The 24,953-nt window shown below is 55.9% G+C and overlaps 2 protein-coding genes and 1 pseudogene across 2 annotated transcripts; 2 read left to right on the top strand and 1 right to left on the bottom strand.

Moving 5' to 3' along the window:
* LOC127474811 (zinc finger protein 208-like) overlaps nucleotides 1-24,953 on the bottom strand; it is a 1,297,692-nt pseudogene that overhangs the window by 80,111 nt on the left and 1,192,628 nt on the right.
* On the top strand, nucleotides 2,890-6,342 carry LOC127475008 (B-cell antigen receptor complex-associated protein alpha chain-like). The gene is made up of 5 exons (XM_051796309.1): nucleotides 2,890-2,992; nucleotides 3,062-3,319; nucleotides 4,063-4,181; nucleotides 5,930-5,998; nucleotides 6,104-6,342. The coding sequence occupies exons 1-5, from the start codon at nucleotides 2,890-2,892 to the stop codon at nucleotides 6,212-6,214; spliced, it is 660 nt and encodes a 219-aa protein (XP_051652269.1). The 3' UTR covers nucleotides 6,215-6,342.
* LOC127474900 (maestro heat-like repeat-containing protein family member 7) lies at nucleotides 19,198-21,960 on the top strand. Its single transcript, XM_051796222.1, has 8 exons — nucleotides 19,198-19,270; nucleotides 19,614-19,764; nucleotides 20,014-20,078; nucleotides 20,191-20,340; nucleotides 20,525-20,673; nucleotides 20,943-21,090; nucleotides 21,336-21,529; nucleotides 21,618-21,960. The coding sequence occupies exons 2-8, from the start codon at nucleotides 19,638-19,640 to the stop codon at nucleotides 21,757-21,759; spliced, it is 975 nt and encodes a 324-aa protein (XP_051652182.1). The 5' UTR covers nucleotides 19,198-19,270; nucleotides 19,614-19,637; the 3' UTR covers nucleotides 21,760-21,960.

Below are 24,953 nucleotides of genomic sequence, written 5' to 3'. Positions count from 1 at the left end.
TCCTGCCAGACAAAAGGTGCTACCACAGAAAGGTCTTGATGCCCAAGAAGTGCCCAGGCTGCCCCAAGAACTGCACCTGAATCCAAAGGATCCAGACTTTTTTTCCTGGTGGAAAAATCTGCTGTTCCCTTTTTTCAGACCTGTGCTGCAATGGCTGTTCCCACTTCCAGAAAACTTTACTCGAGATGAAGATTCCTGCCAGACAAAAGGTGCCACCACAGAAAGGTCTTGATGCCCAAGAAGTTCGCAGGCTGCCCCACCAACTACACATGAAACCAAAGCTTCCAAAATTTTTTCCTGGTGGAAAGAGCTGCTGTTGCCTTTTTTCAACCCTGCGCTGCAATGGCCGGTCCAACCTCCTGGAAAATTGAATCAAACTGAAGATTCCTGCCATATAAAAGGTGCCACCACAGAGAACTCATCTACCCCAAGAAGTGCCCAGGCTGCCCCACCAACTGCACCTCAAAGCCAAAGGATCCAGACTTTCCTGGTGTGAAGAGCTGCTGTTCCCATTTTTCAGGCCTGCTCTGCAATGGCCGGTCCCACCTCCTGAAAAATTTAATACAAATGAATATTCCTGCCAGACAAAATTTGCCACTACAAAAAAGTCTTGCTGCCCAAGAAGTGTCCAGGCTGCCCCACCAACTACTCCTGAAGCCAAAGGATCCAGACTTTTTTCCTCAGGGAAAGAGCTGCTGTTCCCTTTTTTCAGTCCTGCGCTGCAATGGCCGGTCCCACCCCCTGGAAAATTGAATCCGACTGAAGATTCCTGCCAGACAAAAGGTGCCACTACAGAAAACTCTTCCTGCCCAAGAAGTTCCCAGGCTGCCCCAACAACTGCACTTGGAGCCAAAGGATCCAGACTTTTTTTCCTGGTGGAAAGAGCTGCTGTTCCCTTTTTGCAGTCCTGCTCTGCAATGGCCAGTCCCACCTTGTAAAAAATTGAATGCAAATGAAGATTCCTGCCAGACAAAAGGTGCCACCACAGAAAGGTCTTGATGCCCAAGAAGTGCCCAGGCTGCCCCAAGAACTGCACCTGACGTCAAAAGATCCAGACTTTTTTCCTGGTGGAAAGAGCTGCTGTTCCCTTTTTTCAGCCCTGCTCTGCAATGGCCGGTCCCACCTCCTGAAAAATTTACTCTAAATGAAGATTCCTGCCAGACAAAAGGTGCCGCCACAAAAAACTCTTCCTTCCCAAGAAGTTCCCAGGCTGCACAAAGTACACCTGAAGCCAAAGCTTCCAGATTTTTTCCTGGTGGAAAGAGCTGCTGTTCCCATTTTTTAGCCCTACACTGTAATGGCTGGTCCCACTTACTGAAAAATTGAATCCAAGTGAAGATTCCTGCCAGACAAAAGTTGCCCCCACAGAAAGCTCTTGCTGCCCATGAAGTGCCCAGGCTGCACCAACTACACCTGAAGCCGAAGGGGAAAATCCGAAGCTCTTTATGGAAAGAGCTGCTGTTCCCTTTTTTCAGCCCTGCTCTGCAATGGCCGGTCCCACCTTTTGAAAAATTGAATACAAATGAAGATTCGTGCCAGACAAAAGGTGCCACCACAGAAAGCACTTTGCTGCCCAAGAAGTGCCCAGGCTGCCCCAAAAACTGTTCCTTGTGACAGGTAACAAGGCTATAAATTTAGGTTGCAAGGTACAAAAGTTTTTTTAATGCCACAAACGAGCAAAAACGGCTGGCCGGGAGACCGGAGGAAACCCCTGTTCCTGCCGCAGTCCGCAAAGGGGAACAGAAACAGCACTTATTATACCCTCCTTTGCCACCTCCCCCCAAAGTCATGTCATCAGTCCATTGGTGGAGATTTCATGGGCTGCATCCTGCTTGGTTCCCTCTTCGCGGGCCAGCTCTGGGTTGGTTCCTCCTTTCGCGGGCCATCTCCGTTGCTGAGGGGTGTCCACCAATAATTTTAAAGTCATTAGTCTCTATTAGGCCGTGGTTCTGGAAACTTCCATCAGGATGATGGTTGATCACCCGGACTCCTCGTGGCCGACCCCTCCGTATTGCTCCCCATTAATATGCTTAGAACAAACATCTTCAAAGTACAATGTGCTAAATCATCATTGCGTTGTGGTTAATCAGTTTGCAGCTTACAGAACTTGTGGTTAGGCATTGCATAACACTCTAACTTGTGATTCCAACAATGTAGTTAACACAGTATAATAGCTTTATTAACTCTTTCTCTCATTTGAACAGCAAATTTCTTTAGATCACTTATAACACTGCTCCTTGCAGGTAGGATTTGGGTCTGGGGGTCTCAGTTTTGGTGTGTGGGGGGTCTCAGTTTGGGTCTGAAGGGGTCTCTGGGGTGTCAGCTTGGGTCACGGGGTCTCAGGCTTTGGGTCTGGGGGTCTCAGGGGTCCCAAGGCCTCAGTTTGGGTCTGGGGGCCTTGGTTCTGGGGGTCTTAGTTTGGGTCTGGGGATCTAAGGTTTTGGGTCTGGGGGGCTCAGGATTTGGGTCTGGGGGTCTCAGGGATCCCAAGGTCTCCATTTGGGTTTGGGGGTCTCAGGGTTTGGGTCTGGGGGGTCTCAGGGGGTCTCAGCATCGGGTTTTGTCCCCCACACCTGTGTCAAAATGTCCCCCGCCCCCCTCCCAGTATTTCCTGTTCCCAAACTGGGACAGAGAACTGAAACTGGGCCCAGTGACCTTCAGATGGGTCTGGGGGACCCCCAAAGACCCCGGGGGTCCCCCAATGACCCCTCACAGTTCTGGGAACTCCCAAAGACCCCCCCCCAGCAGGGACAGGGACCCCCAGTGACCCCCTCAGGGTCAGTCGCCCTCCATGGGGGTTGGGGGGCACTGGTGACCTCCCCTAACCCCCTCTCTGTCCCCGCAGGCTCCTAGTGCTCCCAGACCCCCCCCGAAGGTTGCGCCCCGTGCATGACCCCTGGAGCCCCCCGAGAGGCCGACCCCCGTGACCGTGACCACCGGGAGCCCCCCGAGCCCCTCCTGCTCCCCGGCCCCGCCCCGGGGGTGGCTCCGGGTGTGGGGGGGCCCCCCTCCCACGAGGGGCCCGTGGGGACCCCCCTGACCCTCGAGTGCCACTTCTGAGGCCCCCCCGACCCCGCCCTGACCTGGCTCCAGGCGTGTCCCCCCGGGCTCGGGGAGGTCCCCCGGAGCTGCCCCTGGCCCCAGGAGGTGGTGGCCACCCGGGGGGGCCGCCGGATGGACCGGGCGGTGCAGGAAGGGGGGAGAAGCTCCACCCTGACCTACCCCAAACTGTCCCACAACGACTCCGGGCTCTTCTTCTGCTGCGTGGAGTCTGGGGGGGAGACGGCCCAGAGCTGCGGCACCTTCGTCAGGGTCCTTGGTGAGTGGGGGGCGCGGGGGGGGCTCAGCCAGGTCACCCGGCCCCTCCCGGTGCCCCCAGCATGGTACCAGTATAGCCCAGTCCCTCCCGGTTTAACCCAGTCCGTCCCAGTCCCCTCCAAGGGTATCCCAGTGCCCCTCAGCCCTGCGGCACCTTCGGGAGGGTTCAGGGGGTCTCGGGGGGATCAGGGGGGGCTGGGGGCTGGGGGTCTCATCTGAGTCGCTGGTCTTTCCCAGTCCACCCTAGTCCCCTTCCAGTATAACCCAGGACTACCACGAGCCCCCCCAGTCCATCCCAGTGCCCTGCAGTGCCCCCCAGTCCATCCCAGTTATTACCAGTATCCCCTTTGATACCCTCCCAGTGCCCCCCAGTCCCACTCCAGTCCGTTCCAGTCACTCCCAGTATCCCCTTGAGTCCCTCCCAGTGTCCTTCCAGTATAACCCAGTGCCCTCTCAGTACAACCCAGTGCCCTCCAGTCCCTCCCAGTATAACCCAGTGTCCTCCCAGTATAGCCCAGGCCCTCCCAGTATACCCCAGTCCCTCCCAGTGTAACCCAGTCCCTCCCAGTGTAACCGAGTCCCTCCCAGTATACACAGTCCCTCCCAGTGTACCCAGTCCCTCCCAGTGTAACCCAGTCCCTCCCAGTTACCCAGTCCCTCCCAGTGTAACCCAGTCCCTCCCAGTATACCCAGTCCCTCCCAGTATACCCAGTCCCTCCCAGTTACCCAGTCCCGTTCCCACAGAGCCGGTTCCCGCCCCGTTCCTGGCGCTGAGGGAGAGCACCAAGAACCGGATCCTGACGGCGCAGGGGGTGCTGCTGCTGCTCTGCTCGGCCAGGCCGGGGCTGCTGCTGCTGCTCAGGGTGGGACACTGGGACAAACTGGGACAGCTGGGACAGGGGGACACCAACTGGGACACTGGGACACCAACTGGGACACTGGGACAACTGGGACACCCAACTGGGACACTGGGACAAACTGGGACACTGGGACAGGGGGACACCAGCTGGGACACTGGGACACCAACTGGGACACCCAACTGGGACACCCAACTGGGACACTGGGACAAACGGGGACAACTGGGACAGGGGGACACCAACTGGGACACTGGGACACCAACTGGGACACTGGGACAACTGGGACACCCAACTGGGACACTGGGACACCCAGTTGGGACACCCAGCTGGGACACTGGGACAACTGGGACAGGGGGACACCAACTGGGATAGGGGGACACCAACTGGGACACTGAGACCCCCAGTTCTGTCACTGGGACCCCCAATTGGAAACTGGAACCCCCAGCTGGGACACTGGGGACACCAAATGGAACTTTGGGACCCCTAAATGGGACACTGGGGACACCAGTTGGGACACTGGGGACACCTAATTGGGACATTGGGGACACCAACTGGGATGCTGGGGACACTAATTGGGACATTGAGACACCAACTTGGACACTGGGGACACCAACTGGGACACTGGGGACACCTAATTGGGACATTGGGGACACCAACTGGGACACTGGGGACACCAGGTGGGACATTGGGACCCGTAAATGGGACACTGGGGACACCAATTGAGACACTGGGGACATTAATTGAGACCCTGGGGACACCAATTGCCCCCCAGGTCCCCCTAAATCCCCCCTGGGTAACCCAAATCCCCCCCGACACCCCCAAACCCCCCTGGTACCCCCCAATTCCCCCCTGGATGCCCCAAAACCCCTTCAACCACCCCGTACCCCACAGTTCCCCCAAAATCCTCCCCAATTTCCTCCTGCAATCCCCAAATCCCCCCAGTCCTCCCCAGAGACACCCAACCCCCCCTGGCCACCCCTAAATCCCCCTGGTGCCCCCCAAAACCCCCCTGGCCACCCCTAAATCCCTCTGGTGCCCCCCAAAACCCCCCTGGCCACCCCTAAATCCCCCTGGCCACCCCAACCCCCCCCGGCCAGCCTTAGTTTTCCCCCGTCACCCCTTAATTCCCCCTTGGTGCCCCCAAGCCCCCTGGATACCCCTAAATACCCCGTAGTGCCCCCAAACACCCCCTGGCCACCCCAAAACCCCCCTGGAGCCCCCCAACCCCCCCCCCCGGCCACCCCAAAACCCCCCTGTGCCCTCTTTTCCCCCCTCGGCCACCCCAAAACCTCCCTGGTGCCCCCAGAAAACCCCCCTGGCCACCTCAAAACCCCCCTAGTGCTCCCAAACCCCCCCTGGCCACCCCAAAACCCCCCTGTGCTCCCTTTCCCCCCCCAGCCACCCCTAAATCCCCCCTGGTGCCCCCAGAAACCCTCACCTGGCCACCCCAAAACCCCTCTGTGCTCCCTTCCCCCCCCCCCGGCCACCCCTAAATCCCTCCTGGTGCCCCCAGAAAACCCCCCCGGCCACCCCAAAATCCCCCTGTACTTCCAACCCCCCTGCCCCACCACCCCTAAATCTCCCCTGGTGCCCCCCAAAACCCCCCTGGCCACCCCAAAAATTCCCTGTGCCCCCTTTTTTCCCCCCCGGCCACCCCTAAACCCCCCCTGGCCACCCCTAAATCCCCTCTGGTGCCCCCAAAGCCCCCCTGGCCACTCCAAACCCCCCCCGTGCCCCCTGTTCCCCCCCCATAGAAGCGCTGGGCCAACGAGCAGCTGCTGCACCCCGAAAAAACCACATATGAGGAGGAAAACCTCTACGAGGTGACGTTCTGGGGGCCCCCGTGCCCCAAAATCGTGCTGGGGGGGGTCTATCACCCTCTAAACCCCCCCAAACCGACCCGAATCCCCCCCTTTCCTCGTTTTCAGGGGCTGAACCTGGACGAGTGTTCGATGTACGAGGACATTTCCCGGGGGGTCCAACCCACCTACCAGGACGTGGGGACCCTCCCCAGCGACTCCCAGCTGGAAAATCCCTGAGGGACCCCCCGGAAAAGGGGGGTGGGACCCCCCGGGAAGGGGTTTGGGACCCCCTGGCTCTGCTTGGCCCCCCCCAGTGCTCTGCTCTGGTGACACAAGGCCGTGCTGACCCCCCCCAAAATAAAACTGCTGTGGGTTCTGTGGGTTTTGGGGGGTTAGTTACTTGTTAGTAATTAACGAGTGGTTAATTAATCAGCAAGGGGAGGCAGGTGAGAGCAGAGATGCCTCAGAGTCTGATGGGAAGGGGGGTCTTGTAGTGACCCCCATTTTTCCCCTATTATCCCCCATTTTCCTTCTTCATCCCCTATTTTCCCCATTTTCCCTCATTTCCCCCATTTTCCCTCATTATCCCCATTTTCCTCATTACCTCGTTTTCCCTCATTTCCCCCATTTTCCCCCCTTATCCCCTATTTTCCCTTATTTCCCCCATTCCCCCCATTATCCCCACTTTTCCTCTCAGACACCCATTTCCCCTCATTTTCAACCATTATCCCTTCTTTTCCCTCCATTATCCCATATTTTCCCCCATTGTTCCCCGTTTCCCCCATTATCCCACATTTCTCCCCTATTATTCCCCATTTTCCCTCATTATCTGACATTTTTCCCTATTATTCACCATTTTCCCCCATTATGCCCCATTATCCCACATTTCTTCTTCCTTATCCCCCATTTCCCCCTTACCATCCCCCATAATCTCCTATTTTTCCCCATTACCCCTCATTTTCCCCATTTTCCCCTCACTCTCCCCCATTACCCTCCCATTTCTCTCCCTTTCTTCCCCATTTCACCTCATTTTACCCCATTTCCCCCCATTATTTGCCCTCATTATCCCCCATTTCTACCCCATTATCCTCCATTTCTACCCCATTATCCTCCATTTCTACCCCATTATCCCCTATTTTTTCCCATTTTCCTCCGTTATCCTCCATTAACCCCCATTTCCCACAAATTTCCCCCATTCTCTCCCATTTCCCCCTCTCTCTCCTCCATTCCTCCATTTTCCCTCGTTTACCCCATTCTCCCCATTAATTCGCATTTTTGCCCATTTTCCCTTATTTACCCCATTCTCCCCATTATCTCTCATTTTTGCCCATTTTCCCCCATTCCTCCCATTTCCCCTCATTCTCCCCCCACTTCCTTCCCATTTCCCCTCATTTTCCTTCCATGTTTCCCCATTTCCTCACATATCCTTCTGTTTCCCCCTCACTGTCCCATTATCCCCCATTTCCCCCCCATTATCCCCCATTTCCCTCCCATTATCTGAGGTGTTGTTCAAGGGACGAACCCCACTCAGACACGAACAAGTGCCAGAGCAGAATTACCGTTTATTCAAACTGCCGAGGTTTAAATACCACGCCTGAACATGTCCCATGACCTTCTAACCAATGACAATCGAGTATTGTCTGAGAACCCGGGAGACCACAACTCCCATGGTTCCTTGTTACAGTCTTCCTGCCACATCTCCCCCTTCTTTTTATTAACAAGTTGAGAAACAATACATTTTTAACATTCTTATTATAACCAATCTTATTTCTAATTATAAAAAACAGGGCCTATCGTCACAAAGCCTTTATTGAACTGTTTACAACTTTATTGGTTCGTGCAATATTCAAGCAATCTCAAATTACCCAGGGTTTGTAGGTGTGGATAACCTTTTATCTGAGGGTGACTTTGTGTAATGGCATCATCTTTATTTAAAAGGGAAATGTGTTGGGTTGTAGGTGTTGTGTCTGAGGTGGTGCTGTTTGAAGTAGTGTTTAAGACGTCTTGCTGTAAAGTGTATTTGCGTTCACACACACACACATGCGTCCACTCAACTTTCTCATTCATACTCCGGTGGCCACCGTTTCATTCTCTCCTTACACATGCACTCTTTAACCCTTTATTGTGTTTGACTCATGGAGTTTTGGTTTTGTATTGGTTACTGTTTATGTGTTTCTTTTGGTTCTGTATTGGTTACTGTTTATATGTTTCTTTTGGTTCTGTTGTATCATTTATTGCTTGTGATTATCCCTGTTTTAAAGAAATGTTAATGTAGATTTACACACATAGGGAACAGACCCATATCTCTTTTCCCCCCTTTTTTTTTTTTTCTGTGTGATGTGTTTACTATTGTTGGTCATGTTTCTTCTAATCCAAATCCTTCACTTATTTCTTCTGGTGGTTGTTCCTGTTGTGCTGGAGGGCTGATATAAGGCCTGACACATCTAGAAGGGACCCATTGTAATTTGGTACCCTTGGATACACAGGCATATCCCCTTCCCCATGTTATGAGATCTACTGGTCCTGACCATTGCCCAGATATTAGATCTTTGATCATAACTGGTGGTTTGGAAGATGAAAGTATTTGAGTTTTATGTTGGCGTTCATACCTGCTATGGTCTGTATCATTACAGTTTAAGAAATTTAGAACATATGACACTTTCCATAAGCGTTCCTGGGGGCTATATACCGACTCCCCTCTTTTTTGTCTTTGAAGCATTTCTTTTAGTGTATGGTGAGCTCTTTCTACAATCGCTTGTCCTGTGGGTGAATGCGGTATTCCTATGGAATGGAGTACCCCCCAATCTGTGAGAAATGTTTTGATTTTTTCAGAACAATAAGCAGGGCCATTGTCGGGTTTTATGGTTTTTGGAATTCCTAGGATTGCGAAACAACTGAGCCAGTGTCTGATAACGTCTTTGGCTTTTTCTCCTGTGTGTGCTGTTGCATTAATGTATCTGGAATGTGTGTCTACTGTAACATGGACATATTTTAGTTTACCGAATTCAGCTCTATGTGTAACGTCTGTCTGCCAGATTTCATTGGCTGTTATGCCCCTGGGATTAACCCCTTCCTTAGCTGGCATTGGGGTAATTCGCTGGCAGTCAGAGCATGACATAATTATGTCTCTGACATGGTTTATTGTAATTTGGAATTGTCTCTTTAATGAACGTGCATTTTGGTGGAACAACTGGTGTGAAAGTGTCCTGGTTTGAGATAGTCCCAAAATCCAATTCCCTAGCTCCATTCCCCCTCCCACATCTCAACCTAATGTGAGATGGGTTTTTCCAGACAAAACACACCAGACTCAAAGTGGGGGAAAGGGAAATATATTACAGTGACTGTACAAATAAATACCATATCACATTATACACATGATCACAAACTATCTCTACCATGACATATGTATTTACAATTATCGGATCTCTTCTCCCCTCCAAATAAAAGTCCAGGAGGGAAAGAAGGACAGATCCCTTCCAGTCTCTGAACAGCAGCATCTTCTGAGGCAGCAGTCTGTCTTCTTCACATTGATGCAGCAGCTTTGGCTGGCTTTCTGCCAGCATCCACGAGGGAGGTATCCAAGCCTCTCTCTCGGCCCCATCGCCTCCAACCGAGGGGTCTTCCGTGGGCTTCGTAACCCCAGACAAGGTCGTATCACCACGTCATATCACGAAGACACAGGGGGGTCTCCGTGACGGTCTGGTATCTCCAGGAGACTCAGCTCCTTGCAGGGCCTCTGTGCCCTGTCTCTCAGGCTGCCACCGTGGCAGCAGTGCAAGGGGGGGAGCCAAGGTCAACTCCCCCCGCATTCCATCTGGCGGTCCCGGTCCAGCTCCGGGACATCTTTTGAGCTTCTCAGCTCCTCTCTCTCTCTCCGGTGCTGCATGTCTAAAACTCTTCTCCTTAATAGGAGTCCATCTCCCTCTTTTCTCAGAGGGATCTCAAAGGAGTTTGGGGGGGGGTCTGGTATCAGTCTTACCCCCAGAACTCTGTCTCTCAGCTGCTGGCTCTCTCTCTCTCCCTTTCCAAGAGTATTCTCTGCGGTGCTGCATGTTGCTTCTGTTGCTCCTCCGGTTCAGGTCTTATCTGTCCTGGCTCTCTGCCACCGTTTCTCTGGTCAGCGCCGGCTGCTGCTCTGCGCCCATGGAGAAAAACATCTCCTGGCATAACTACAGACACTTAGTCCGGTCTAGCACTGTTCCAGGTCTTTGCAGTCCCCCCCCCAACCAGGGGCTGGGAGGCCCCAGAGGGCCCAAAGGGGCTCAGAGCCCTTCCTCGTGGCTCTACAACATGGCCACCTCTCCTGTGGCTCCTGGAACCCAGTGGCCATTGGGACACTGCAGGGCCTGCTGGAATCCAGGGGCCGGGGGGACACTGGGGAGCCTCTTGGAGCCAAGGGAACCCTGGGATGTTTTGGAACATCCTGGAATCAAGGAGCCATTGTGACACCGTAGGGCCTCATGGAACCAAAGGAACCCTCAGAGTTTTTGGAACCTCATAGAATCAAGGGGCCATTTCTGGCAGGATGCTCTGCTCTGACAATACCTAAACAATGGTCAGAGAATGCAAACAATGCACACTCTCTGTGATGAGTTACTGCTGGTGCCAAGGTGCTCTTTTTAATGTTGAATTGTGCTAAACCCAAAATGCTTCATGAAACTTCAAACACACATCCTGCTTTTTGAAGCAGGATTTGACAGATAAGCTGCTCCCTGGCCTGCAAATATGTCTGGCAGTCAAACCCTTGATAACTATAAAAGCCCTGTCCAACTGTCATGGGGCAGATTCTTCCACAGACTTCCTTGAAGTGTGTGGAGCTTCTGCCATGAAGCAGGGACAGCTCTTCATGGTCACTGCCCAGGGGTTAAGTGAAAGAGAGAGAACTACCCCCTGTCATTGTGGGGTGAGTTACCTCAATCTCTACTTCAGGATCGTTTCTTTTTGCTGGCTTTGATCCAATTGCTTTAATAGAATGACTTTGATAGACTGCACTGTCCTATCTTACACTATACTGCTAGAAGGTTTTGGCTTTTATACTGTGCAGTAAATAATTGTCTTTAAGGCCATTTATCTGTTCACTTGTCTGATCAATTGTCTTAATAAATAATTCATTTTATAAAAATATTTCTGATTTGCCATCACTAAAACCTACCGAACAAAGTGATTGAATCACACCTCTAGAATTCCTTCAATCGAAACCAAAATCTGAGCCCGAGATTGGATCCAGCCACCCCAGGCTCCTCTCTGAGAAGGAATTTAGAAAGCAAGGGGGTCCTCTCTGCCCCTGGTAGCTCAACGAGACGGCTTCTGCCATCAACTTTGTCTAAGCCTTCCACCCCCCCAGCCCCAAGCCGTGACACATGGGCATGTCTTGTCCATGCAGTGCAAACATGGACTCCTGAGCTGGTCATTTGCTGTCCCTCCTTGGAGGGAAGAACAAGTCCAATGGCCTGGGGTGAGAGGCCAGTGCTGGGAGCGGCGCTGGCTGTGCCAGGGCACTGCTGGGTGCCCCCACCCTGAGCACTCCCACCCTTGTGCTGGTCACTGCTGTTTTCCTCTGCAGGGCGTTGTGTTGGGCACATCCTGGAGAGCAAAGTGGAAAACAGATGGAAGCTTTGAGGCCCTGGCCTGAGGAGATGCCCCTGCAGGATGGCAGTGCTGCTGCAGAGGTCAGCTCTGTGCCAGCAGTGCCCGTGGCTGTCCCTGCCTGCAGTCCCTGGACAGTCCTGCAGCAGGACTGGCACCGACTGCCAGAGCACTGAGGCCTCCAACAACACAGGGCTCTGCAGGACAGTGTGGAAGGGAAGGGAGAGGAGGCCATGGAGGAGAAGGGCTGCTGCTCCCTGGCAGTGCTGCTCTGCTGGGACTCTTTTCTGGCCCAGCTCTGCACAGAGGCACCGAGCCTGCAGCTGCAGAGAAGTCAGAAAGGAAAGATGTCAGGCAAACAAGTCAAGGCAGAGTTCTTTATTTGGTTTGAGCACACAGTGAATACAATTTCCAATTTGTACAGCCTCTGGGTCAAGTTAGAAAGGCAAACACTGAATTGAAAATGGTGTTTATATATAAAGATATAAATATATATCGTTTTAGATATATTTATAGATATACAGATTTTTTGGTGTGAAGAAATTCTCACAAAAATAACACTCCTCTCAGGAGCAAAATATCAAAAAAGATATACTGGGCCTTCAATGAAGTCCATAACAGGATTGGCCTTTAATGAGGTACATAACATGCAGAAGAAGGAGAGTTTATTGCTTCTGAAAAACAGCCAGTTATCAGTTTCCTCAGAGCATCCTTGACCTCCTGGTTCCTGAGGCTGTAAATTAGGGAGTTCAGTGCTGGAGGCACCACTGAGTAAAGAACTGACACTACCAGATCAAAGGATGGGGAGGAGATGGAAGGGGGCTTCAGGTAGACAAAGAATGAGGTGCTAATAAACAGTGAGACCACGGCCAGGTGAGGGAGGCACGTGGAAAAGGCTTTGTGCCGTCCTTGCTGAGAGGGGATCCTCAGCACAGCCCTGAAGATCTGTACATAGGAGAAAACAATGAAAACAAAACAACCAAACATTAAACAGGCAATAACCACAGTGAGCCCAATTTCCCTGAGGTAGCCTGAGTGTGAGCAGGAGAGCTTGAGGATGTGTGGGATTTCACAGAAGAACTGGCCCAGGGCATTGCCCTGGCACAGGGGCAGGGAAAATGTATTGGCTGTGAGCAGCAGAGCATTGAGAAAGCCAGTGGCCCAGGCAGCTGCTGCCATGTGGGCACAAGCTCTGCTGCCCAGGAGGGTCCCGTAGTGCAGGGGTTTGCAGATGGCAATGTAGCGGTCGTAGCACATGATGGTGAGGAGGAAATACTCTGCGTCAAGAAAGAAGACAAGCAGAAAGGCCTGTGCAGCACATCCCATGTAGGAGATGGTTGTGGTGTTACGGAGGGAATTGTGCATGGCTTTGGGGACAGTGGTGCAGATGCAGCCCAGGTCTGTGAGGGAGAGGTTGAGCAGGAAGAAGCCCATGGGGGTGTGCAGGTGGTGGTCACAGGCTACGGCGCTGAGGATGAGGCCGTTGGCCAGGAGGGCAGCCAGGGAGATGGCCAGGAAGAGCCAGAAGTGCAGGAGCTGCAGCTCCCTCCTGTCTGCAAATGCCAGGAGGAGGAACTGGGTGAGGGAGCTGCTGTTGGACATTTGCTGTTCCTCAGCACAGGGTCTATTCAGAAAAGGAAAAGACACAGAAGAATTAGGAGATACCCCTCTCAGCAAAGATACTCCATCTCTCATAGTAATCCCCCCAAACCATTTGTATTTCCCTTTAGCTGATTCAGAGTGGTGTGAACAGCAAGAATTCTGCCCATGTGCTGCCAAGGGCTCAGCTCTGCTCTGCTGCAGTGGCGACATGGAGCTGGTTTGTGACAGCTCTGATGATCACAAGGGATGTCAGATGTGACCCACCTTTAACAGAAAAGCTCCATTTCTGACCCCCCTACTCACAAGAGTGTGGTCTGCAGAACAGAGGTTTCTATTCTCTTTAGAATAATTCTTCTGTTAGATATGTTCCACCATTAAATCTTCAGGGTGTTCTTTTAGGAGTAAAAATTCCCATTTTTATTGCTAAAAATTTGAAGAATCTTTAGAAAAGACAAGAGACAAAAGGGCTCAAATCTCTGTGGTTAAAAGCAGAACCAGGAGAGCTGCAGAGTTCTTTAGCCTGTTTCCCTTCTGCCCTGCTCTTTACCTTGTACTGCATTCACTTTGATTTCACACAAACAAATATTGAAAACTACATCCACAATGCAGTGATGAGAGCAGGACAATGTTGTTTCCAAGCTCAGCTCTGTGAAGTGTCCCCTGTGCCAGCCCAGAGGTGCAGCTGTGCTGGACAGAGCAGGACAGGAGCCCTCCTGTAGAGAAGCCAAGGCCTGGGACAGGAGAGTGCCCACCCCCAAGGGAAGGCTCAGCACTGCCCAGGATCCTGTGCTCATTTTTGAGACGCCTGAAATATTCATGTCTGAGAGTAAAAGAGTTTGAATTTCAGTGCAGCCTCCTGACCTGAGAGAACAATGTCTGTGCTACAATGCCTAAGCAGGAAACACACCTCAGGACTAATTCCTTTCCTGTAGCCCCTGTCTTTTCTTAGATTTGCAAAAAATTCTCCATTCAATATGGTGTAGTGGTGTGGAGCTGTGAGCAGGTCTGACCCTGCAACACTGAGACATGGAAAAGATCCTCCCTCAGCTGCCAGGTTTGCTCCTTGCCCACAGCCCTTCTCCCCCAGCCCTGGCAGCAGCTCCCCGGGCTGGTTGAGAGCTGCCCCTGGCAGGCAGCAGAGTCCCTGCCCAGCACAGCACCCTGGGCTGCAGGACCCTGCTCTGCCCCACTGCCCTGGGCACCCCTGGCTGCACCCCCAGCTTCACAGCTCTTCCAAAGGGCCCCAAAACAGCCCCTGCTCACCCATCCCATCAGCTGGGGCTGGGCCAGCTTTAGGAGATGCCTCCAGGAGCTGCCCCTGCACTGCCCTGCAGCCACAGACTCACCCTGTGCAGCCCTGCCAAGATTCCTCCTGCAGGGAGCTCTCAGCCATCCTGCCAGTGCTGAGCCCCTTGAAGCTGTGTCTGTGCCCTGCTGGTGTCCCTGAGCTGCCCTGGCAGTGCCCTCAGCCCTGCTGGGCTGTGCAGAGGAGCTGCTCACCAGCAGAGTTGTCTCTTTGAAGCTCTTCTTGCTTGCCAGGAGCTCCCTGTGTGCCAGGAGCCCGGCCCAGCTCAGCAGCACAGCAACAGCCCCAGGCATTTCATGACCCTCAGGGGGTTTGTTGTTGTTTACATGAGACTCAGTCCCTGAGAGGAAGTTCAAACAACTTCTCAAAAAGTCAAAGTGAGATTGAAACACTAAAGTTTCCTTTAGTGCTAATGAGTCCCACTGAGGGGCATAACTGAGAATGTGTCCCCAGGTTCCAGTTAGAGCAGAAAACTGCAGACAGTGATGACAAGGATGGACAAGCAAGGGAAAGGTGACTCTGATGCTGAATAAACCTTGACTTGTTTCCTTAATCCAGAGGACCAAGCCCTGACCCCCAGTCCCTGGGAAGGCAGATGCTGTCCCTGCCTCATTCCTCAGGGCTCTTCCTGGGGCACTGGGATGTGGGATGTGCAATGCCAAGGACAGGACCATGGGGTGGCACCTGCCAGGCTGCTGAGCAGGGACAAGGAGGCCATGAGGCCCCAGGGCTGCAAGGGGCACTCCCCTCCTCCTGGCATCAGGGGCACAGACAGCAGCCCTGGCCAAAGGCCTGCAGAAGGTGGCTATGTCAGGGCCTTTCAGCTTCTCCCCATGCCTGTCTCCTCTCCAGCCCAGGCTGTCCTACGGTGTCCATGCCCTGCCCCTTTCCCTGCAGGCTGTCATCATCCCCCCGGCTGCCCCACCTGGCTGGCACCTTCCTGCACTGACATCTCTGCGTCCTCCCTGGCTCTTCCTGCACACACAAAGCCTTGGGCTCATCCAGACTCCTTCTGGGTGAAGTGTTGCAGCACACCATTGCCCTCAGGGTGAAACTCCGTTCTCTTTGTTTCCAGTCTGGATCTCTCCAGCTGAACTTGGTATTGTTTCTTTATTTCTCATGCTGTTTCCTGCTATGACAAAAGGATCCTTCATCTCTGAAACCCCCCTTCAACCCTCTCTGGCTACCCCTGCACTGTCCTCAGTCTCCACACCATGGAGCCCAGAGCTCCTTAGTCCCTACAGAGTGGTCATGGGCTTGAGGCCTTCAAATCTTTTCTTGGGAGATCCCTGGGTACTCTCTAAGGTGTTTGCAGATGAACACATGGTGCTCACAGTCTAAGGAAATCACAGGGATACGTTTTACAAAGGCCTGTATTGGTAGAATATGGGGCAATCGCCTTAAACTGAAAGATTGGAGTCTCATATTGATAATAGGGGTCACAAGTCCTGCCAGCAAATCTGCTCCAGTGTGGGCTCCTCCCTGGGCTGCAGGGGGGTCTCTACTCCACCCTGGACTCCCCCACAGGTCACAGGCCCTTCAGCTCGAGTTCACGTGGAGTTCCAGCCACCAAGGAGCCCCAAACTCTGACACACAGCCAGGAGCCCCAGACAGCACCAGCAGCTGCAAATTTCAGCAGCACATCCCAGACACATCTGTCAGTATCTCCAACACTCCCAGCCCCACCCTGGACACCAACAAAGGCTGTTGTGGTTTCACCCCATGCAGCCCCCAAGCCCCTCCTGGCCACTCCTCACTCTCCCACCAACAGGACAGTGGAGAGAACTGGGAGAGGAAAAGCTGGAAAACTCGTGGGTTGAGATAAAGACACTTTAATAAGGACAAGCAAAAGCTGCATGCAGGAGCAAAACAAAACAGGGGATTCATTCCCTGCTTGCCACGGTTGGGCAGGTTTTCAGCACCTCCAGGAGAGCAGGGCCCTATCCCATGGAATGGTGGCATGGGAAAACAATCTCCATCACTCCAAACCTGTCCTGGCTATGTCCCCTCCCAACCTCCCCCACACCCCAAGCCCCTCCCCAGTGTGTCTGTGCGAGGGGCAGGAAAGGCCTTGGCTCTAGGTAAGCTCAGCACTAACAAAACCACCTCTGTGTTCTCAAGCCTGTGCTCAGCACAGAGTATTGTACAGTGTAACTCTATTGCACAAGTTAACTGAAAGGTCCATTGTGTTTTTTAGCAAGTCAACGAGATGTCCCCCATGATCAGAGCTGAGTTCCTCCTTGGCTTGGCCCCATACTGCAAGATGGACACAAATACCCCTGAAACACAGTGGGAGAGGTCGTCCATAGGGGTGAGAAAGATGATGCTGAGAGGAAGATTCTGTGGGCAGGGGTCACTCGCCCCTTGCCCTACAGCAGGGCATGCACAGACTGTTGCTATCAGGTGATGAACAGGCAGGGTTTGGCTGCCACTCAGGCATCACCTTATACTGGGTACTGGCCCTACGTGGTGTAATGTAGAGCTGATAAAATGGGGTGTCAGGACTGCTGGGGTGAGCAATCCTCATCCTGCCATGGAGACTGTGTTGTTCCATGGGGACGCCCGCTAAGCACGGGCACCGACCAGCTGCTGCAGATCCTGGCAGCCCTGGCCTGTCTGTGTGGGTAAGCACAGTTTATTGACAGGAAGCAACTGAGAAAGCAAATGTTTTATATCCTTTTTTAATATCCTTGTAATTCCCTTTTTACTAGTTAATACTGTAGTAAAAGCCACTCATAGTATTGTTTTAATATCCTTTAAATGTTCCTTTAATTCCCTTTTTACTAGTTAATACTGTAATAAAAGCCGTTCATAGTATTGTATGAATGCCAACTGATAAGGCAGTTATTTTGTATTCTTTTTTAGCTTTTGATTCTCTTTGCTAGTTTTTTATTCTCACTGCAATAAAAGATTTTTTGTAGTGTTTGAATGTCTGTTGTACATGTTGTTATTCCGGGCATGTATTCAAATGAACTAACACACAGGGGCACAGCTCTTTGGGGCAGGAGACGAGCAGCAGCCTTGCCAGGGCTCGGGGCGGTGGCAGGTCTCCTTGGGCCAGGACTTGCCAGAGCTGCTGATTTGGGTACAGCCCTGGCCAAAGGGCTGCCAGCAGCATTGGTGCCCTTGCCCACACCTTCCTTCTCGGTGTCAGCCCCCCTGTTTAGGATGGCCACCAGCCAGCACTTCTCCCAAGGAGGCCGTGCCAGCTTGTGTGGAAGGCCCCGTGCCCTTCCCACTGCGACAGAGTCGGTGGCCGAGGGGGCTCCTTGTGCTGCCATGAGCAGGCACAGGAGGGGAGTGTTTGCTCATTTCTTGAGCTGTTCCTACAGTTCAGGTCCAGCCAGATTAGATACTTCAGAGAGAGGATTCCCTCCAAGGTGGGGCAGGTTGGCGGGGCTGGGGTAGGCCCCAGGCCACGTGGCACTGTGTCCCAGGGCCCTTTGTGACACGCTGGGCATGGCCGGTGGGATGGAAGGGGGCAGGGTGTCCAAGGGCCCTTTATGACCCGTGGTGACAGAGGTGCTGCTGGTGACACGGCCACAGTGTCAACAGTGCTCCTCGGAGCAGGCGACGGGACAGGACGGGACAGAGCGGTGCTGTGTGGAGCCCCCGCGCAGCCAACTCGTGCCTTGCTGACCCGGAGCGTTTTGGAGGATTTTCTCACTTTCAGGTGACCTCGAGGCATTTCCACAGGACTTGGAGACCCGGAGTTTCTCCGAGGTGTCTCTAATCCCTGTGGCAGGTGCCCTTGGGACCCTTTTGCAGGACTTGGAGACCCGGAGCTTCTCCGAGGTGTCTCCAATCCCTGTGGCAGGTGGCCTCAAGGCCATTCTGCAACTTAGGGCCCGGAGTTTCTCCGAGGTTCTCTTTCTCTCTTGCAGGTGCCCTGGACACCAGACTGTGGCATGGCAGGGAGACGCTTCAGCCTGCTCAGGCTGCTCCGGAGGAAGAAGGAGGAGGAAAGCCCTGGAGCTGCTCCAGCACAGCAGCCTGAAGAGGTGCAGCAGGTGCAGCCCCCGCAGGAGGGTGAGTGCTGGAGCTGGGCCACAGGGCTGGTGGCTGCAGCCCCCTTGGCCTCATCCTGTCCCATCCCGTCTGGACATACCCAGGGAAAGGGAGGGGGGCAGAGGGGCTGGGGCTGATCTCCTGGCAGCCATGCTCCATCCACTGGGCACCCTGGGGCTGGCCCTGCCTGCTCCTGGAGCCCAGGCCTGGGCTGTGTTCTCCGGCCTCTCCCGCACACCCTCAGCTCTGAGCGCGCTCGCTCTTTGACAGATGCAGGCCAGGAGCGGACAGAAGAGCAGCTCCGTGCCCGTGGCCGCTTCCGCAGGGCAGCACAGGTACCTGCAGCCATCCCCGCCTTGGCTGGGCCTGCTCTCACTGCTCAGCCCAGCACCGCTGTCCCAGCCCTCCAGGGGACATCCCTCTCTTCCCTGCCCTTCTTTCTCCTGCAGACATTTATGAAATTCATGGGCAGTCGGCGTAGAAAGTCCAGGGTCACACCAGCTGATGTCCAGGCCCAGCCTGACACCATCCCGACCCAGCTGACAAAGCCTGATGTCAGCACCGCGTCGACTGCTGTCCCAGCACAGTGTGACACCACAACCAGTGATCACACAACCCACTGGGACACCACCGATGATGTGTCACACTGTGACTCTGTGCTGCCTGGTCTCACGGAGGAGGCCGATGCCACAACAACGGAGGGCGTGGCAGGCACTGACACCTCGCCTGTTCAGCGCCTGGTCGATACCCCCAGCCTGGACTTTCTTGAGGAGAGAGCTGTCTCTGCTGAAGTAAGCAGCCTGTGGCCCCCCAAGCTGGGTGCGCTGGGCCCCCTCAGCCTTTGAGGCTGGCACAGTGTGCTGGGAAGGGAAGCATTTCTCAGGGGAAGCTGGGCAAGTATCTAACTCTGGAAGCTCTCCACCTCTCCCCTGTGCATCTTCCAGGCCAGACTGTGGGACCTGGGGACCTGGGGCTGCTCAAGGCATCTCCAGTCCCTGGGGCAGGTGCCCTCGAGGCCAGACAGTGGGACTGGATGAGGCGAGGCATTTCCCAGGCTTCTCTCTTGCAGCTGCCTTCAAGGCACGACTGCAGGACTTGAGGAGCCAAAGCTTTTCCATGGCATCTCTGCTGCAGGTGTCCATAACGCCAGACAGAGACATGCAGCAGAGACCCCCCACGGTGCCCAAGCTGGCCTGGGTGAAGGAGGAGGAGAAGGAGGAAAGCCCTGGGGCTGCTCCAACACAGCAGCCTGAAGAGGTGCAGCAGGTGCAGCCCCCGCAGGAGGGTGAGTGCTGGAGCTGGGCCACAGGGCTGGTGGCTGCAGCCCCCTTGGCCTCATCCTGTCCCATCCCATCTGGACATGCCCAGGGAAAGGGAGGGGGGCAGAGGGGCTGGGGCTGATCTCCTGGCAGCCGTGCTCCATCCACTGGGCATCCCGAGGCTGGCCCTGCCTGCTCCTGGAGCCCAGGCCTGGGCTGTGTTCTCCGGCCTCTCCCACACACCCTCAGCTCTGAGCGCGCTCGCTCTTTGCCAGATGCAGGCCAGGAGCGGACAGAAGAGCAGCTCCGTGCCCGTGGCCGCTTCCGCAGGGCAGCACAGGTACCTGCAGCCATCCCCGCCTGGGTTGGGCCTGCTCTCACTGCTCAGCCCAGCACCGCTGTCGCGGCCCTCCAGGGGACATCCCTCTCTCTTCCTTGCCTTTCTCCTGTAGCTGGTTTGCAGATTCATCAGGTGCATTTGGCACGAAGAGGCCACTTTCATGGCCACTGGGGACACGGCAAACTTGGACCTCTTCAATGCCCAGACCAGCGCTGCCCTGCTGGATTTGCTTGTGCAGAACAGTGTCTACAAAGCAAAGCAAGTAAGCAGCCTGTGGCCAGGGCTCCAGTCCCCCAGGGATGCTGTGGCCCCTCACGTCGGCTGCTCTGGGTCCCCTCAGCCTTTGAGACCAGCAGAGTGTGGTGGCAAGGGGAGCAATTCTTGGGGGAAGCTGAGCAAGTTACTGGCTCTGGCAGCTCTCCAACTGTCCCCCGTGTCCCCTCCAGGTGCCGGCCATAGTCAGGTGCATCCATCAGTGGCTCACGTCCAATGTGTCTGCTGAGCACAGGCTGGACAAGACTCTTGTCCTGCTGACCGAGGCACACCCCACGGATGTTGCAGTGACCCTGCTGCGCTCTGCCCCAGCCTGTGACAGGTATGGGGCCCACCTGCCTTGAGGGCTCACCTGCCTTTAGACCCCATCCCCCTGGACAGCCTGTCCCAAATGGTGTGCCAGAGACATGGAGACTTCCCAGACACTCCAGCTCCTCTCTTGGCCAGCTTTGGCATGTCAGCCTCCAATCCTGAGGCCAGCCTGCCTCCCTGCCCCACAAGGCACCGTGGCTCTGTCACCTGGGCCCCGCAGCTGCCCAGGCCACAGCGCTGTGTCCCAGACCCCCCTGAGCCAGAGTTGTGACTCCACAGAGCTGCTCGCACCATGTGGAAGACGCTCATCTCCTTCAGACGGACTAAGGAGCCGGTGCTGCAGATCCTCTTCTGTGTGCTGGAATACTGGCCAGCGCACAGGAGACGCACCTCTGATGGGGATGAGAGGGATGTCTTTGCCCTGGCTGTGAGTTTCTTGAGCTGACCTCTGCTTGGCCCCAGGTTGCCTCTGGGATGCCTTTCCATCCTCCCTCACCACTGCTTCTCCCTGCCCCAGGCACTGGGCTGCAGGCCTGCCTTAGGGGCAGGTTCAGGGACACCAGGCTGGGGGATCCCCCTGTGTTTCCTCTGGCCTGTCCCTGCTACGCTTGGGCCCTGCCACATGGACATCTGGGCCCTGAGAGCTGTCTCTGGGTGCTTTGTCTTTGGCAGGCAACTGTGGCACTCTGGGAGATCCTCCAGCTGTCCCACTCCTGGTGCCCAAGTGCAGTGAAGGACAATTTCCCCCGCCTCCTTCTGACTCTGCTCTTCCAAGTTTTCATCAGCACAGAGGAGATGTCAGAGGAGGTCGAGACCTTCTGGAGGCGATGCCGGGAGCAGCGCAGCCTTCCCCCCAACCCCAACAGGTGCTCCATCCCAGTCCCCTCTCCCTGCCACGCCCTCGGGGCTGGGGCCAGGGCTCTGTGCCTGACCTGGGCTGTGCTCTGCACACAGGTTTGCAGTGCAGACTGTTAAAGCCCTGCTGCGCCAGCTGCTGGATGAGGACGTGTTGATGGTGATCGGTCGCAAGTGTGGCTGGGACATGCTCCTCAAGGCTGACAGCCACCACTATGCAGTGGGTCTGCTGGCCAGGTGAGAGCCCTTTCTCCCCACTGCCCCACACCCCCACAGGTCATTTCTGCCCTGTGCACAGGCCACCCCTCACAGTGCCCGTGCTGCTGGGCCAGAGGGCCTTGGCAGCCAGGGATGGCTGAGCAGAGTGGAAAAGGCGGAGAGGGGCGGCTGCACAGGAGGACCCACCTCCCAAAGTGCCCACGTCCTCTCCTGGGCTGGTGGCCAAAGACCAGGCCTGTGTGAGTCAGTCCCAGGAGAGCTTTGCCCACCTGGCTCAGGGTCTCTGGCACCTTTATTCCCCCTTGCAGGGAGCTGTGCCGTTTCTCCCGCTCCTTTGGTCGCAGCATCGCCGTCAGCCTGCTCCTGCGGCTCAGCAGGGGAGAGCCCCTGTGGGAACTGCCTGCCCTGGCGTTCCTGGTGGAGGTGAGCCTGATGGCGAGCGCTGCCTGGCCCAGCTGCCTCCCCCTCTCTGCCCTCTCACAGCCGCAGCCGCCCGGGACGGTGCCTGCACCCTGTGCTGCTGCCTGGGCCCAGCCCCGGGCGGGTCTGGGCTCCTGCCGGCCGGGCACCCCGTCACTGCTCCCTGCCTTTCAGGTCCTGCACTGCCTGAACCCCAGACAATGTGGGCCCAGCGTCCTGCAGATTATTTCCAGGCACCTGCGCAGTCAGTGCCCGGAGAGGCGTCGCCTGGCGCTCCGAGGCCTGGTGGTGCTCAGCAGGGATCCCGCAATGGTGAGCAGGGGGCAGGGGCTGAAGCCGGGCCGGCAGCGTGCGGCTGTGCAAGGCAGTAGCTTGGCCTTGGCTGGCCTTTGGCAGCTGTGGCAGCTGCTCCCAGCTCTCCTCCTCCCCGTTCAGCTGCCCGACTCCTTTGGGACGCACCTTTGGCCTCTGGGCCCCGCGGCAGCAGCGTGGGGCTGCACCACAGCATTGTGTTCCACACAGGCTAAGAGCATCCGGAGCCTGAATGAAAGCCTCCTGGAGCTACTGCAGGATGCAGACACAGACACAGTTCAGATGACCCTCTCCGCGTTCATCAACGTGCTGCACTTCCAAATCGTCAAAATATCCACCCCTACTGCCCTGAAGTTGCTTGAGGCGCTGCGGCCACTCTTTGACAATGTAAGGCTCTGTGCCCCTCATCGTGGGCACTGAGTGCTGCCAGGAAACTTTGGGCCCAGTGTCTTTTCAGGCCTGTGCCCCGGTGGGCCTGGAGAAGCCAGTGCTGAGGTCTTTTCCTCTTCCTTTGCACCAGGAGCACAGCCAGCTGCAGCAGCTCTCCATGCTCCTCTTCTGGGAGCTGATGGAGGCGACAGAGAGGAGCAAGAGCCTAAAGCCACACGTGTACCTGAGTCTGGTGCCATTCTACTTCAACTGGCACAATGAGAACCAGCGTGTGGCAGAGGTGAGGACTCGTGGGCTCTGGTGTCCCCATGGCAGGAGGCTGCTGTGCCTCCTGCCCTGGCCCATGGTCGCCTGCAGCCTCCTCCTGGCCTTGGCACAGGGATGTGGGTGCTGTGCCCTGGGCTGCGGTGCCATGGCCCGCTCTCTGTTGCTGTGCAGGCCTCTTGGAGAGCACTGTTTGGTGCAGCCAGGTTCCTGAAGTGGAGAGATCTTGAGGACTTGGTGACCATGGAGCAGCCGTGGAGGTTTCCCGAGTGCCTGGTAAGGACGGCCCCAAAGCCCCAGCCCCTGATGCCCAATGTGTGGGGCTGGCAGGGTGCCTGTGTCCACTGCTGCACCCACAGACACCAGCCTGTGCCCCACACACTGCTCCCTTCCCTGGGGCATGCGGGCTCTTTTCCAAGCTCCCCTGCCCCGCAGCCAGGCTGCCATGGAGCCCCGGTCCAGCTGGGCTGTGGGGTAGGGCCGCCCCACGGCTCCCCAGGAGCACCCAGCCCTCTGCTCCCCCCAAAGCCCGGCCCCAGCAGTTGCTGGCCAGGCCTCAGGGCTCTGTGGGCAGGGGAGCCCCGTGCTGGGGGCAGGGAGTGCCCAGCCAAGGGGCAGAGCCTGAGCCGAGCCTTCCCTCTCTGCCCTGGCGCTCTTTGCAGCTGGAAAAGGACAGGAGCCGAGTGGGCCAGTACGTGCGCCAGGCCCTGCCGTTCCTGGAGAGCCCAGAGGAGCCCCTGCGAAAGCTGGCCATCAAGTTTCTGGGTGAGCCACAAGGCCGGGGTCCCTCCCCACCCCGCTGCAGCTCGGCCCCAGCCCCGGCTGCTGCAGCGGCAGCAGGATGCAGCCCAGGGCATGTGGAGCCCCGAGTGGCCTGGTGCCTGCTGCCGCCCTGTGCCAGCCCAGCCCTGGGGCGTCCCCATGCAGGAAGGCCCCGGGCTCAGCCCTGCCAGGGCAGGAGGCCGTGTGGCCGGGCTGGCAGCGCCGCTGCGGGGGACCTGTGCCTCTGGGGCCTGACAGGCTCTGTGTTCCCAGGGATCGCCGCCAGGTCCATGAAGCAGGAGCAGCCAGAGCTGCAGCTCATCTGCCAGGGTGAGCGAGGGCACCTTCCAGCTGATCCCCTTGGGCCCTGTTCCCTCCTGGCCATGGCAAGAGCTGGCTGGGATGGCCCTGGCAGGAGGGACTCCTCACGTCCCCACACCCCTGGCCTCTCACCTTGGCTCTCTTCCTTTCTCTTTCAGCCCTTCAAGGCATCACTGATGACAACCCTGCCATCTCAGACCTGGCCTGTCAAACGCTCCACATCATCAGAGCTGTACGGAGAACTTCATTCTTCCCATTCTGGTAGTCTCCGTTGCTGCCTCTTCCAGCCTGTAGAGACATGACAGAAGACATCAGACTCGCCGTGGCAGGCCTGGCAATTCAACACTGCTACGTGCTGAGAGCAGTACAGATGGCTCCCTACTGCAGATTCCAGCAGCTCCAAGACTGGCTGTGCAGGGCGTGGAAGACCCGGCCTTTTCCACAGGGCAGTGTCTGCCTGTGCTGCTGCAGCTCTGTGGGGAACTGATGCAGGAAGCTCCATCTCCTGGGGCCACCTGAGCCTGTGGGGAAGATGCCTCTTCCCTGCAAGCACCTCCTATGAGCCCAGCATGGGAATATTACATCCATGTTATCACACACAGAAGCCCAGGAGGTTTTTTTGGTGCCCAGTGTGCACAGGGCCTTGGGGAAGAGGAGAAAAGGGCTCCCCATGCTCAGCAACACTTGCCCCGCTGTGCAGCGTGACAGCAAAAGACCAGCAGGGGAGGGGGCGCTGGGAGGCCAGGA

This window comes from Manacus candei, unplaced genomic scaffold (genome assembly GCF_025592945.1).
Source record: "Manacus candei isolate 608988 ecotype Guabito, Panama unplaced genomic scaffold, ASM2559294v1 h1tg000045l, whole genome shotgun sequence".
NCBI classification, from domain to species: domain Eukaryota; kingdom Metazoa; phylum Chordata; class Aves; order Passeriformes; family Pipridae; genus Manacus; species Manacus candei.
Note: the sequence above shows the minus strand (reverse complement) of the source record. Positions and strands in the feature narration are given on the sequence as shown.

Excerpts from the sequence above, each read along its gene's own strand:
- LOC127475008 (XM_051796309.1), top strand. The coding sequence starts at position 2,890 with ATGACCCCTGGAGCCCCCCGAGAGGCCGACCCCCGTGACCGTGACCAC. Across the intron at positions 2,993-3,061 it reads CGCCCCGGGGGTGGCTCCGG|GCCCCCCCGACCCCGCCCTG; the intron begins GTGTGGGGGGGC and ends GCCACTTCTGAG. Across the intron at positions 5,999-6,103 it reads AGGAGGAAAACCTCTACGAG|GGGCTGAACCTGGACGAGTG; the intron begins GTGACGTTCTGG and ends CCTCGTTTTCAG.
- LOC127474900 (XM_051796222.1), top strand. The coding sequence starts at position 19,638 with ATGCAGCAGAGACCCCCCACGGTGCCCAAGCTGGCCTGGGTGAAGGAG. Across the intron at positions 20,341-20,524 it reads GTGTCTACAAAGCAAAGCAA|GTGCCGGCCATAGTCAGGTG; the intron begins GTAAGCAGCCTG and ends TGTCCCCTCCAG. Across the intron at positions 20,674-20,942 it reads TCTGCCCCAGCCTGTGACAG|AGCTGCTCGCACCATGTGGA; the intron begins GTATGGGGCCCA and ends GTGACTCCACAG.